This window comes from Pipistrellus kuhlii, unplaced genomic scaffold (genome assembly GCF_014108245.1).
Source record: "Pipistrellus kuhlii isolate mPipKuh1 unplaced genomic scaffold, mPipKuh1.p scaffold_m20_p_2, whole genome shotgun sequence".
Taxonomy (NCBI): Eukaryota; Metazoa; Chordata; class Mammalia; order Chiroptera; family Vespertilionidae; genus Pipistrellus; species Pipistrellus kuhlii.
The window spans coordinates 53,464,159-53,477,882 of record NW_023425515.1 but is presented as its reverse complement, the minus strand read 5'-3'; the positions used below and the strand labels follow the sequence as shown (position 1 = coordinate 53,477,882).

The 13,724-nt window shown below is 44.5% G+C and overlaps 1 protein-coding gene across 1 annotated transcript in view; it reads left to right on the top strand.

Moving 5' to 3' along the window:
• Positions 1-471: 471 nt before the first annotated feature.
• Positions 472-13,724, top strand: part of CFAP91 (cilia and flagella associated protein 91) — a 56,761-nt gene continuing 43,508 nt past the window's right edge. Inside the window, exons 1-3 of the mRNA XM_045583967.1 lie at positions 472-691; positions 10,554-10,630; positions 11,977-12,134. Of these exons, the coding sequence (XP_045439923.1) occupies positions 568-691; positions 10,554-10,630; positions 11,977-12,134 (359 nt within the window). The 5' untranslated portion in view covers positions 472-567. The remainder of the gene's footprint in view (positions 692-10,553; positions 10,631-11,976; positions 12,135-13,724) is intronic.

The following is a 13,724-nucleotide window of genomic DNA, read 5'->3' as shown; positions in this document are numbered from 1 at the left end:
CTCAGCTCGCAGAAGCAGCCCCACGAAAAGGGGATGTCCGAAATGAACGACAACTAGAAGGTTCTGAAATTCCCCAGGGATTTCCGAAAGAGGTTACAAGTAGCCGCTGGATTTGAGCAGCAGCCTTTCCCCCAGCCTCTAGCCCTGCAGCCTGGAACTGGGTGGGCGGCTGGAAGCTCGAGGCTCCGCCTTGGGAACGTAGTGGAAGTAAGGCGGGCTCTTCCCCCTCCCAAGCCTTACCCTTCCTTTCTTTCCCCTCCGCTCCCCTTCCCTCCCCCTCCCCTTCCCTTCCTCTTCCTTCCTACCCCTCCGCCCTCTCCGCTCCGGATTCCTCATTCTCACCCCACTTCTCTCTCCCGAGCCAGCACAGCTCCCTCTTGGCCCCACCCCAACTCTAGCCCCGCCCCTGCTCCTCGCCCCGCCCCTCCTGCTCCTCGCCCCGCCTCTTCCTGCTCCTCGCCCCGCCCCCACGCTCCAGTTCCTGTGGAGGTTACCATAGCTACGGTGCACACAGCCACTCCGCCTACCTATTTGGGACTCTGCTGGCGGGAGGGAAGGGGAGGCACCATGAGCCAAACCGTGACCATCCAGGAGCCCCGGACCAAGCAGCGGGGCCCCAAAACCCGTTGCGAGGTGAAGTCGGAGGCCAGGGGCCAACTCTTCAACGGCCGAACGTATGATTACCTGTACGGTAAGGGAGCCCCGGACCTCCCTCCTGAGCAGTGGCCGCCGTGGGCCCTGAGACGGCGGCCCAGGCGAACGAAAGACGAGCCTAAGGGCAAATCCCTTGCTGTCCTTGGCGGTGTGGGCTGCTCTGAAGCCGCCCAGGCGCTGGGCGCCACTCACTCTTTGCCATCCTCTCTTGCTGATACTTTGCACAGCCTTAAGCTAAAACTCACATCCTAGGAGTTTTCGTTTCAAGGAAAATATGCAATGATTTGCAGGTTTGGAGAGTCACTCAACATCCCTACATTCAAACTCCATAAAATGCCAAACAAGAAGGACCTTTCCGTTGCCATTCGCTGGACACCTCCAAATCTTGGCATTCTCGGGGAAAGTGCCAGTTTGTCTCACCGTAGTTTTTAGTTTTCTCTTTAAACTTATTCTTATCCAATAAAGCATCACTGGGTCCACAGATCCCCTTTGGGCCACTAAAGCCCCAATTTACTGTAATGACCTGATTGTCTCTTGTACTGGACCTTACGTCCTGTGCATTTTCTAAGTTCTTGTTCTATACATATTTGTAGTCAATTCATTACCTAATCCAGTGCTGGTACATATGCTAGGTGCCTCATAAACGTTTTTTTTTTTAAATTATTGAATTTACTATTACAGAACTTACCATCTTTAAGCATGACCTTTTTCCAATCTTGCCTCAGGAGGCCCAGGCTCTCACCTGAACCTTGCATTGCTTTTAACTCTATCTTATGTCCTCTGGGATTCCCAGGGTCTCCTTTGGATGAGAATTGCATAGAATACCCATTTCCTATTGGGACTGTGTAATGAAACCTGCTCCTGGTTTCATCTTGTAAAATAAATCTAGTAAACTCCTCTAAACGCATCACCATGTTTATTTCAAAGGTAATTCAGAACTATGGATAGACATCTTCCTTCAGCAAAGACAGGCAAAGAATTTATTAAGCTCCTTCTTTCTTTTATCCCTAAAAGTAATTCCCCTCACCACCGCCCCACCCCATCCAACCCCAGAGAGATTCCTAAAAGTTTCCACATCCACTCAGAATAGGTCAAATGAAACTTTGGATAGCTCTAATAAAACAGGCAGTCTCACAGCTATTCATGGACAGGAAGCATAACATAGCCAGGGCAGGGACGTCAGAACTAAGGTGCCGAGGCCTCCTGCTCAATATCTTGGATCTTATGGTCTTTCATTCTGGTAGGGTTAGCAGGTTTAGCAATAAAAGAGTGGACATTGCCAAGGCCGGTTTGGCTCAATGGATAGAGCGTCGGCCTGCGGACTGGGGGGGGTCCCAGGTTTGATTCCGGTCAGGGGCATGTACCTTGGTTGTGGGCACATCCCCAGTGCGGGGTGTGCAGGAGGCAGCTGATCGATGTTTCTCTCTCATGGATGTTTCTAGCTCTCTATCCCTCTCATTTCCTCTCTGTAAATATCAATAAAATATATATTTTTTTAAAAAAAGAGTGGACATTGCCCTGGTTGGATGGCTTAGTTGGTTGGAGCATTGTCTAGTACACCAAACAGTTGTGGGTTCAATTTCCAGTCAGGGCACATACCTGGGTTGCTGATTCAATTCCTGGTCAGGGATGTACATGAGGTAACCCACCAATGTTTCTCTATCACATCAAGGACACTCTCTCTCTCTCTCTTTCTCTCTCTCTCTCTCTCTCTCCCCTCTTCTTCCTTCCTCTCTCTCTAAAAAAAAAAAAAAAAAAAAATCAATCAAAACATATCCTTAGGTGAAGAGAGAGAGAAAAAAAAAAAAAGAATACAGGACACACCATTACATTTGATTTGAGGTAAATAATGTGTATGATTTTGGTTTACATTTTTAATCCCATGCAATATTTGGGACATCCTATATAATGAAACCCTAATATGCAAATCGATCAAATGGCAGAACAACGGATTGAACTACCAGTTACAGTGGTGCCTCACACAACGAACTTAATTCGTTTCAGGAGCAAGTTTGTTATGCGAAAAGTTCGTTATGTGAAACGTGTTTTCCCATAACAATACATGTTAAAAAAAATAATTCATTCTGTAGCATAAAATATGCTAAGATGACATAAAAAAGATAATTTTTTTTTTTTTAAATATATTTTATTGATTTTACACAGAGAGGAATTGAGAGGGACAGAGAGTTAGAAACGTCGATGAAAGAGAAACATCGACCAGCTGCCTCTTGCACACCCCCAACTGGGGATGTGCCCGCAACCAAGGTACATGCCCTTGACCGGAACCGAACCCGGGACCCTTCAGTCCGCAGGCCGACGCTCTATCCACTGAGCCAAACCGGTCCCGGCAAAAAAGATAATTTTTTTGTTATTATTTTTATTTAGATACATCTAAAAACATAATTTTTTAAAAAAAAAACACACATTTTTTTAATTTTAAGACAGACTAAGTAGAGTCTACTGAATCTTGCACATCTTCATCCATTTTCTGCTTTTTGGCCGATGGTTTCATGAAAAACCTGTCCAAAGTCGTTTGTTTTTCTCTTTTCTCCAACATCTGCCGGAAATAACGGACAAGAGTATCGGAGTAAAGATCGTTGATCCTGTTTGCTTCAGCTGAATCCGGATAGTGGGCATTGGTAAACTCCTGAACTGCTTTCCATTTGACCAGGATGTTCTTGATGTCAGCAGTTGGGATTGGTTGATTATTTGGTTGTTGCTCCTCGTTATCAGATGACGCTTCCCTTTGAGCATTGTCCTGTTGCTGGACCAGAAGTGCTTGGAGCTCTTCAGTTGTCAGCTCTTCTTCGTGTTCCTCAATAAGCTCCTCTACATCCTCTTCCTCTACCTCTAATTCCAACCTTTGGGCCACTGTGATGATGTCCTTCACCACTTCTGTGTCATCAACTACTGCTTCTTCCTGGGTCCACGAAGGCACAAGCATCTTCCAAGCAGAAATGAGGGTCCTTTGTGACACTTCTTCCCAGGCCTTCTGTATAAGTCGTATTGCCATAAGGACATCAAATTTCTCCTTCCAAAACTTTCGGACAGTCATATTGTCTCCACCAAACTCGTATTCTTCAAACACCTTATTAAAGAGGGCTCTAGTGTAGAGTTTTTTAAAGTTCGCAATAACTTGCTGATCCATTGGCTGAAGAATGGATGTGGTGTTTGGTGGCAAATACTGCACCTTGATAAAAAGATAATTTTCCTGCAATATTTCCTCTAGGTCTTTTGGGTGAGAAGGGGCATTGTCAAGTATCAGAAGGGCTTTGAGCGGCAGTTCTTTTTCCAGCAAGAATTTCTTCACGGCAGGAGCAAAGGTTTCCAGAATCCATTCGTTGAAGATAACTCTTGGGTCACCCAGGCTTTTTGATTGGACTTCCAATGGACGGGCAGTTTGGACTTAATAACGTTATTTTTCTTGAAAATTCTTGGATTTTCAGAGTGATAAACCAATAGAGGTTTGATCTTGAGGTCTCCGCTGGCATTAGACGAAAACATAAGGGTAAGTCTGTCCTTCGTGGCTTTGTGTCCTGGCAATTTCTTCTCCTCTTTTGTAATGAAGGTTCTGCTCGGCATTCTTTTCCAGAAAAGACCCGTTTCATCGGCATTGAACACTTGTTGTGGGCAGTATCCTTCATCCTTAATACATTTTTGAAAGTTAATAGAGAACTTTTCTGCTTCTTTCTTGTCAGCACTGCCAGCCTCACCATGCATAGTAACGCTGTGGATTCCACACCTTTTCTTAAATCTAAAAAACCACCCCCTGCTGGCTTTGAATTCTTCTTCATTATCTTGATTGCTGCTACTTCCAGGGACGTTTTTCTTTAGATCGTCATAAATTCTCTTGGCTTTGTGACAGATAATATCTTGGGTTGTTACGTCACCTTTCACCTGCCTGTCCTTAATCCAAATCGCTAATAGCCTCTCCATTTCCTCGTGGATTGAAGACCTATGTTTTTCATGAAATAGTTTTGATACTCCTTTGGCTACTTTGGCTGATTTGATCGCATCCTTATTTGTCAAAATGGTGAAAATGGTGGTCTTGCTGAGGCCAAACTCTTTGACGAGGTCACACTGTTTTACCCCACATTCACTCCTTCTAATTATTTCCTGTTTCATTTCAACAGAAATCACCTTCCTGCTTTTTTTAGAAGCCATGATATAAAAAAAATATTGAGTTTAACTTAACAGGACGACTGTCGTGATACGTGCGTGATTTAATTCGTAATGAAGAACGATTGCCGCGATACGTGCTTAAGTTAAGCGCAGTGACTAACGACTGCCTGCAGTGCCTGCGCGGAAGGATGCAATACTTCGGCAGCGATCGTGGAAGCTCGGGCGAAGCAGTCGTGGAAGCTCGGGCAAAGCGGTCGTGGAAGCTCGGGCGACTTCGTTGTGTGAAACGAAGTTCGTTGTATGACTCATGAAATGAAGTTCGTTGTGTGCAGCGTTCGCTGTGCGAGGCGTTCTTTATGCGAGGCACCACTGTACTATTAATATGATGCGCACTGACCACCAGGGGGCAGACGCTCAATGCTGGAGCTGCCCCCTGGTGGTCAGTGTGCTCCCACAGAGGGGAGTACTGCTCAGCCAGAAGCAGGGCTCACGGTTGGCGAGCGCAGTGGTGGGGGGAGCCTCTCCTGCCTCCGCAGCAGCACCAAGGAGCAGGAAACCGGTGGGTGATAAGGAGCTAAGGAGCGAGGAGTCCCAGACTACAAGAGGGATCCCAGACTGTGAGAGGGATTCCAGACTGCTGGGTTAGGCCAATCCACATCAGGCCTAAGCTAGCAGTTGGACATCCCCTGAGGGTCCTGGACTGTGAGAACTCGCAGACTGGGTTGAGGGCCACCCCCCAATGAATAAAATTTGTGCACCAGGCATCTATGATAGTATTTATATAAAATGTTATTCTTTGCTTCTCTGAAATTCAAATTTAACTGGGCATCCTCTATTTTATTTAGTAACTCAAACCCTCCTTTTGATGTATATGCTTCCTTCTTCCATCTGACAGAGTTGCAGTGTATGGATTTCTTTGGCTCTGCTAGGGACTTGGGTGGCACTCTACATGAGTTCTTAGCCTAAAGCTCAACACCAATTGTATAGAGTCCTTGTATATCTTAGCTGAAAATTGGAGAAATAAAATAAGTTGTTGACCAGGGTGGGTATGGAGGTCAATGGTACAAATATGAACACCCTTCCAAGCTTTTTCACCCTTCCTCTGTCCCTACCTCTCAAACCCAATGGCCTTCCAATGTAGTTAATTATCTATTTAAGGCTCCTCTAGAAAGCTTTGCTTGGGCATAGTCACTCAATGTCATTTTACTCTTGTGATCACTGTAGTAATTAAGATAAATTCAGATACCTTATGTTTCTATAGTATTTTACAATTTATATTCTTTTATAAATTCTAACTGACAATCATTTATATACCAGTATGCATTTCCCTCCGGTTTTTTTTTTTTTTTTTTTTTGCAAATGCTGTGCATCATGTATCTCTTTTGAAGTGCCCACTATGCTTTGTCACTTCCTTGAATCTGTACAGTTGTCTATGGATTAAGAGCTACACTATTGTCCTGATAATTAAAGTCTTTTAAAATAAAGATTTTTCCTAGCTTTCAAACTATTTAAAAATATTTTCTAGGTTTATCATGAGCTCTTTTCTCCTTTTATCTCTCCCCAGAATCTGCAGATTTTTATACCTCCCACTAAAAGTAATCATTATGACTTGGCATTTCAAACACTTCTCACCACTACTTGGTTGTGACAACTTCCTGGGCCTTTTAGAACCGTTTCTACAATACAATATGGGTAAATTGGCTGAGGGGCTCTCTCATGATATCCATGGGAATTTCCCCCCATAAAATTCATGGGCTTTTGATACTATTAAGCCTGGGAGCCAGAGGATTGGGATTCAAATCCTAACTGCCAGTTAGTAAGTTGCTAACTTCTTAAAACCTCCATTTCCTCGCCCATAAAATGGAAGCCTAGCACCTACCTTATTGCGTTTTTGTGAAGGTCAAGTCAAATATCTATAATAATAAAAGTGTAATATGCTAATTAGATTGGACATCCTTTCGGGCATCCTTCCAGATGAAGCCGAAGCCGTGGTGGTGGGGGCAGAGCCCCTTGCATGAATTTCATGCATTGGGCCTCTGGTTGCATATAAAGCACTTAATATCTGTCTAGGAGTAAGCAAGCGATACCTGGTGACTGCTATTACATGGGCATCTCAGAGAGTCTCCTGCTCCTCCCCCCACCCCCCGTTTTGAGAATATTTATGAATTTATTTGAGTCAAACTGACAACATATGCTGGGGATCAAGACCTCAATGCTCCCTTTACTGATTATTGAGCACTGATTATGATCACAGTTGTAGGATATATTGCAGAATGTGTAGTCACAAATCATGCAGTATCTTTTATAGATGGCAAGAATCTTTCTTAGATATCATGTCTTCACACTCCATGTGGGAATAAGAGGAGAATGGTTTATTATTTACTAGTGTCCTGTGTACGAAATTCGTGCATGGGTGGGGGGTTCCCTCAGTCCAGCCTCTCCAATTGGGGACCCATTGGGGGATGTCTGACTGCCGGTTTAGGCCCGATCCCTGTGGACATCCCCCTTGCAATCTGGGACCACTGGCTCCTAACTGCTCACCTGCCTGCCTGATCACCCCTAACTGCCTCTGCTTACCTGCCTGATGGTCCCTAATATCTCTGTCTGCCTGCCTGATCAACCCAGTGGCCCTTCCCTGCTGGCCTGATATCACTCCCAATGCCCTCCCCTGCTGACCTGATATCATCCCCAACTGCCCTCCCCTGCTGGCCTGAATTTGCCCCCAACTGCTCTCCTCTGCTGGCCTGGTTGCCCCAACTGCCTCTGCTTTGGCCCCTAAAACCATGGCTTCATCCGGAAGGAAGTCAGACATCCAGAAGATGGCCAGTCAGTCCAGTCTAATAAGCATATTACCCTTCTATTAGTATAACTAGATTATATAGGATAGGATTGCTTAAATGGTTCAGGGTGTGGGGGGAGCCTTTTTAATCAGGAGGAGATGCTCTTTGGCAGACAAAAATACACAATCCCTATATCTGACAGCCAGCCATATGCACTATTCTGCCAAACTGGCCATTAAAAAGTTGAACTGCTTTCTTACACCTTATACCAAACAGCTGTTGCCCTTAAAGCCCCTCCTTAGCCCCCACCTTAGGTTCTGCCTTCACAGTTAACCCAGATTAGCTTCTGATTGGTTGGTTTCTATGCCAGTCAGCATCAAAAGCTCCACCTCCTAGGCAGCCATTGGGTCCTTGCAGTTCACCCAGATTTGGTTCTGATTGGTTGGTTTCTATGGCAGTCAGTATCTCCAGGCCTGTCTCTGGGCCTGATCAGAGAGGCAGGGCTGATCAGCAGCCTCCGTGGCTGCTGGTGAGGCCTGGAGAGAAAGAGAGGCAAGGGTTGATCAATAGCTGCCATGGAGGCTGCGCACCAGACCCCATTTCTCATTATGGGCCTCTCTCCGAGTCTGATCCATAGCCCCCTAGGCCCATGGTCGGCAAACTGTGGCTCCTGAGCCACATGTGGCTCTTTGGCTTCTTGAGTGTGGCTTTTCCACAAAATACCATAGCCTGGGCGAGTCTATTTTGAAGAAGTGGCATTAGAAGAAGTTTAAGTTTAAAAAATTTGGCTCTCAAAAGAAATTTCAATCATTATATTGTTGATATTTGGCTCTGTTGACTAATGAGTTTGTTGACCACTGGCCTTGGCAGTTAGTGCTGGGTCACCACAGTGCCTGCAGTGCGACAGTTAGTCCCAGCACTGACTGCAGGACTGACTTCCAGTGTTTGGTCATGCATTCTGTTGTTTTGGATGTTACGGACCTTGGCTCTTTATATATATATATATAGGTTATTCAGACTCAGAAGCTAGTCAGGCTAAACTAACTTCAGGTGAATAACACAATTGTAACCATAGACCTGGTGGTATCTTTTAAATGACTCAAGAATCCTACCTTATAAAAGAGTAATATGCAAATCAACCATCACTCCACTCAAGCCACATCCACAAGCCACGCCCACCAGCCAGTCAGAGCAAATATGTAAATTAACCCCAGCCAAGATGGTTCCAGTCAGAAAGAGCAGTAGAGAAGCTTGGGTTTCCCCAGCAATAGAGGAAGCCAAACCATTTCCACAAACCCTAGCCAGCCTAGGCCTCCACTTAAGGCTACAAAGTTTCAATTATAGAAGATACATAAAACCAAACAAAAATGGTGGCAGCCACTGAGTGAGCAGGAGGCTGGGCTCCGCTCCAGGCTACAAAGTTTCAATTTTAGAAGGTAAATAAATTCCAGATACCAGGGCCTCCACTTGGGTTGCCAGGGGGCGTGGCTGGCCTGCAAAGCACCACAGGCCCCACACCCAGGCCGCCCCACACCCCAAGGGAACCCCCACCCTGATCCAGGACACCCTTCAGGGCAAATCAGCTGGCCCCTACCCATGCACCAGGCATCTATTCTATCTAATAGAAGTGTAATATACAGATTGACCACCACTCCAACACTCCAAGCTGGCTGCCCCCATGTGGTCAAAGATCCTGCCCTCATGTAGACACAAGATGGCCACCACAAGATGGTCAGCAGGGGAGGGCAGTTGGGAGGCACCAGGCCTTCAACGGAGGGCAGTTGGAGGCAATCAACCCTGCAGGGGAGGGCAGTTAGGGGTGGCCAGATCGGCAAAGGAGGGAAGTTGGGGGCAAACAGGCTGGCAGAGGAGCAGTAGACATCAGTCAGGCTGGCATGGGAGTGGTTAGGGTGTGATCAGGCTGGCAGACAGAAGCAGTTAGGGGCAATCAGGAAGGCAGGCAGGTGAGCAGTTGGGAGCCAGCAGTCCTGGATGTGAGAGGGATCGGGTCTAAACAGGCAGTTAAACATTCCTCAAGGGTTTCCAGATTGGAGAGGGTGCAGGCTGGGCTGAGGGACACCCCCATACCCTGTGCACGAATTTCATGCACTGGGCCTCTAGTATGAATATAAATTTCCCGTTATTCCATACTATTCTCAATATATCAATCATCTATTGAGCTTTGGAGAAATAACTTCGTCCCATCATTAACATAACTGTAAACTTAAGGGGTGAATTCTGAAGATAACTGATCTTTTTTATTTTTTATTAGCAAATGACATTTTCTCACCATGTTGACCCATTTACAGAAGACATAATGTTTTTTTTTTTTGTTGTTGTTTTTAAAATATATTTTATTGATTTTTGTACAGAGAGGAAGGGAGAGAGATAGCAAGTTAGAAACATCGATGAGAGAGAGTCATCGATCAGCTGCCTCTTGCACACCCCCTACTGGGGATGTGCCCGCAACCAAGGTACATGCCCTTGACTGGAATCGAACCCGGGACCCTTCAGTCCCCAAGCCGACACTCTATCCATTGAGCCAAACCGGTTTCGGCATACAGAAGACATACTGTTAAGAGTTTCTATTTTCCCTGTGTACTGAAATGAGAGTGCCCAAATATATTTTCTTTCACTTGCAAATGGGCATAGTGTTCTTTCTTCTTGCATTATTTCCTGAGCTTCCCAGACTAGAAACTGGTTTGTTCATAGAATAGAAGAAAGCATGTTTACGTTATGGTGCTTGAGAATATGTCTTTTTTGTTTTGTTTTGTATTTAGTTCTATAAACTGATTTTGGAATGCACAGAAAAGAAATGCATCTAACAGACTCTCACTGGTGGTAGAGTAACAGGGCTATGAGCTTTTGTTGAGTTAGGCAAGATCTAAATTTTTATAATTTGTTTTCCAATTAAGAAATTACGTTGCTTTGCCATTGTTCTCAGCCTAGGAGTAGATACCTTCTGTTCCTTATACTACCTTATTGTTTGTTTTGCAGATCCATTGTTTACTGTGTCAAGTGAGCAAGACCACACACACGCAAATGTCCAAGCATTCCTGAGTCGAAGCAGACTGGTAGGTCTGATTCATTCCCTAAGATAGCCTAATGGACCTGAACCATTGAGTGTGGCTAACTGCTGAAAAGATTGACCTATTGCCCTGGCTGGTGTGGCTCAATTGGATGGGCATTGAAAGTGTTGCTGGTTTGATTCCTGGTTAGGGCACATGCCCTGGTTGCAGGCTTTATCTTTGGTATGGGGCATGCAGGAGGCAGCTGATCGATGTATCACTCTCACATTGATGTTTCTCTCCCCTTCTCCCTGTCCCTTCCTCTCTCTCTAATAATCAATTTAAAACAGATCTATAAAACAAATCTTCACTGGTTTTTATGTTCTACAGAAATTACCTTGCCATGATTACTAGGGTACAAAGACATCTTGATATTTGTGGCCCAGTGTGGGGATTAATAAATTAGTCTATATTACAATAATAAAAGGGTAATAATCTAATTAAGAGTTTCATGCTCTACCGACTGAGCTAGCCAGGCACTTCAGAAGGGTAATAATCTAATTAGACCAGATAGACCAGATGTCTTCCAGACATCATTCCGGATGTCCTTCCTGACAAAGCCCAGGCCTGGGTGGCACCGCCTGGGGTCCTAAGTGCCTGCAGCCTGCCCAGGCGAAGCTGCCCAGCGTCCCAGATGCCTGACCAGGCGGAGCATCCCAGGGTCCCAGGTGCTGGAACAGGTGAAGTTTCCCGGGCCCTGGGTGCCTATAGCAGGTCAGAGGGATGGAAGCCCAGGTCCCAATTGGCTGAGGCCAATCGGAGGAGGGAAACCTGGGTCTTGGGTGCGGGGGCCGAGGCAGAAGTGGTTAGGGGCGATCAAACAGGCAGGCAAGTGGTTAGGGGTGATAAGGTAGGCAGGCAGGCGAGTGGTTAGGAGCCAGCAGTCCTGGATTGCTAGAGGGATGTCTCAACTGCTTAAACTGACAGTTGGACATCCCCTGAAGGGTCCCGGATTTCGAGAGGGTGCAAGCTGGGCTGAGGGACTGCCCCCCTGCTTCCCTGTGCATGAATTTTGTGCACCAGGCCTCTAATAATGAATAAAGGATTCATTATAACCTAATTTATTTAAAATGGGGAAAATGATATATACCTGTATTTAAAGAATTCAATAAGTATAAATGCATATACAATGTGAAGTAAATTTTAACCCTCTATTCTTTTTACATAATCAATCATTATCATTAGTTTCTTGGGTATTCTAGAGATATTCTATGTATATACAATAACTTTTTTCAGTGTCAGATACACTCTTTTTTACCCTTTAAAAAAAGAAGTTTGCAATGCAGTATAAGCAAAAGATTTAGAAAATCTGATGGCATAATTTTGTCCTTTTTCTCCCTGCCTAATGTTAGAGGAAAGTTCCCAGGTTTAGAAACATGTTCAGTAACCTGATCCATTACCCAAGACATTCTATATACTGGAGCAAGGCAGATCCCGTCCCACCATTCATCAATCGGGAATGGAGGGGACATGAGGAGAAACAGAGAAAAGCCCTCCAACAACTTGGCGTGTAAGTGTCAGTTGCTTCAGCTGCTACTCATGTTTTTAATAAATGCATTATTCATATTAAAATATTTATTTATCTTGCATCATTTTAAAATGTATAATTATGATGCTGGTGGTTATAGTTTTGTTGGTTAGCAGATAGTCTCAGAAGGTTGGAGTGAATATATATATATTCACTCCAACACACACAAACACACATATATTAGGTCTAGTAATAATTAATGTCGTTTTCTAATACTTTTTAAAATCGAATTTATTTATTTATTTATTTATTTATTTATTTATTTTTAAAAATATATATATTTTATTGATTTTGTACAGAGAGGAAGGGAGAGAGATAGAGAGCTAGAAACATTGATGAGAGAGAGTCATCGATCAGCTGCCTCTTGCACACCCCCTACTGGGGATATGCCCGCAACCAAGGTACATGCCCTTGACCGGAATCGAACCCGGACCTTTCAGTCCCCAAGCCGACGCTCTATCCATTGAGCCAAACCGGTCTCGGCTAAAATCGAATTTATTTAAACAATACAACAAAATTTAATCAACAATATAGTTGCCGTTGTTTTTTACTACTTGTGCCCAACGCTCAGGAAGCATTTTAATCCCTCTGTTGTAAAATTCTTGTGATTTTGATGCAAAAAATTCGGTCAATGCATTTTTGAGGCATTCTTCATTATTAAATTTTTTTCCAAGAAGAAAGTTTTGAAACAAATGGTAATCGGAAGGGGCAATATCAGGAGAATATGCAGGTTGAGGGAGAACTTCCCATTCCAACTGGCGCAGTTTTTCAGCAGTGATTCTTGCAGTATGCGGTCGTGCGTTATTGTGGTGAAGAATTACGCCCTTCCGATTAATCAGCGCGGGTTCTTTTTCTCTTAAAGCTTGGGCTACCTTTCCAATTGGGCACTGTACACTGCACTTGTAATGGTTTGGTTAGATGGTAAAAGTTCATAATGAAGAATTCCTTTAAAATTCCACCAAACATACAACATCACTTTTTTCGCATGCAAGTCAGGTTTTGGCGTGGGCTGCGGAGCCTCATTTTTGTCCAACCATTGAGGCCGCCTTTTCAAATTAACATACAGCACCCATTTTTCATCTCCGGTAACAATTTGCTCTAAAAACGGCAAACGGTTTTGACGAGAGAGGAGCGAACTGAAAATTGTGACTCTTTGATTACGGTTGTTGTTGGTCAACTCATGAGGAACCCATTTTCCAAACTTTTGGACTTTGCCAAGTGCATGCAATTGATTGGAAATTGTTTTTTGTGAACAATTTAAAGTTGTCGCAAGCTCTTGTTGGGTAATTTGAGGATTTTGCACCAAAAGAGCTTGAAGAGCTTCTTGATCAAAATTGGACACACGGCCTCGACCACTCTTGTCATCTAACGAAAAATTTCCCTCGCGAAATTTCTCAAACCAACTCTGGCATTTTCTGGCGCTAACTGCATCTTGACCAAGAGCACTACAGATGTTTTTTGCAGCCTCACTTGCTTTTCTTCCTAATTGGAACTCGTAAAGCATGCAGTGCCGAATATGCTCTTCATCCGCCATCTTCTTAGCCCTAGTTTTGCAACAAAAACCAAACCAAA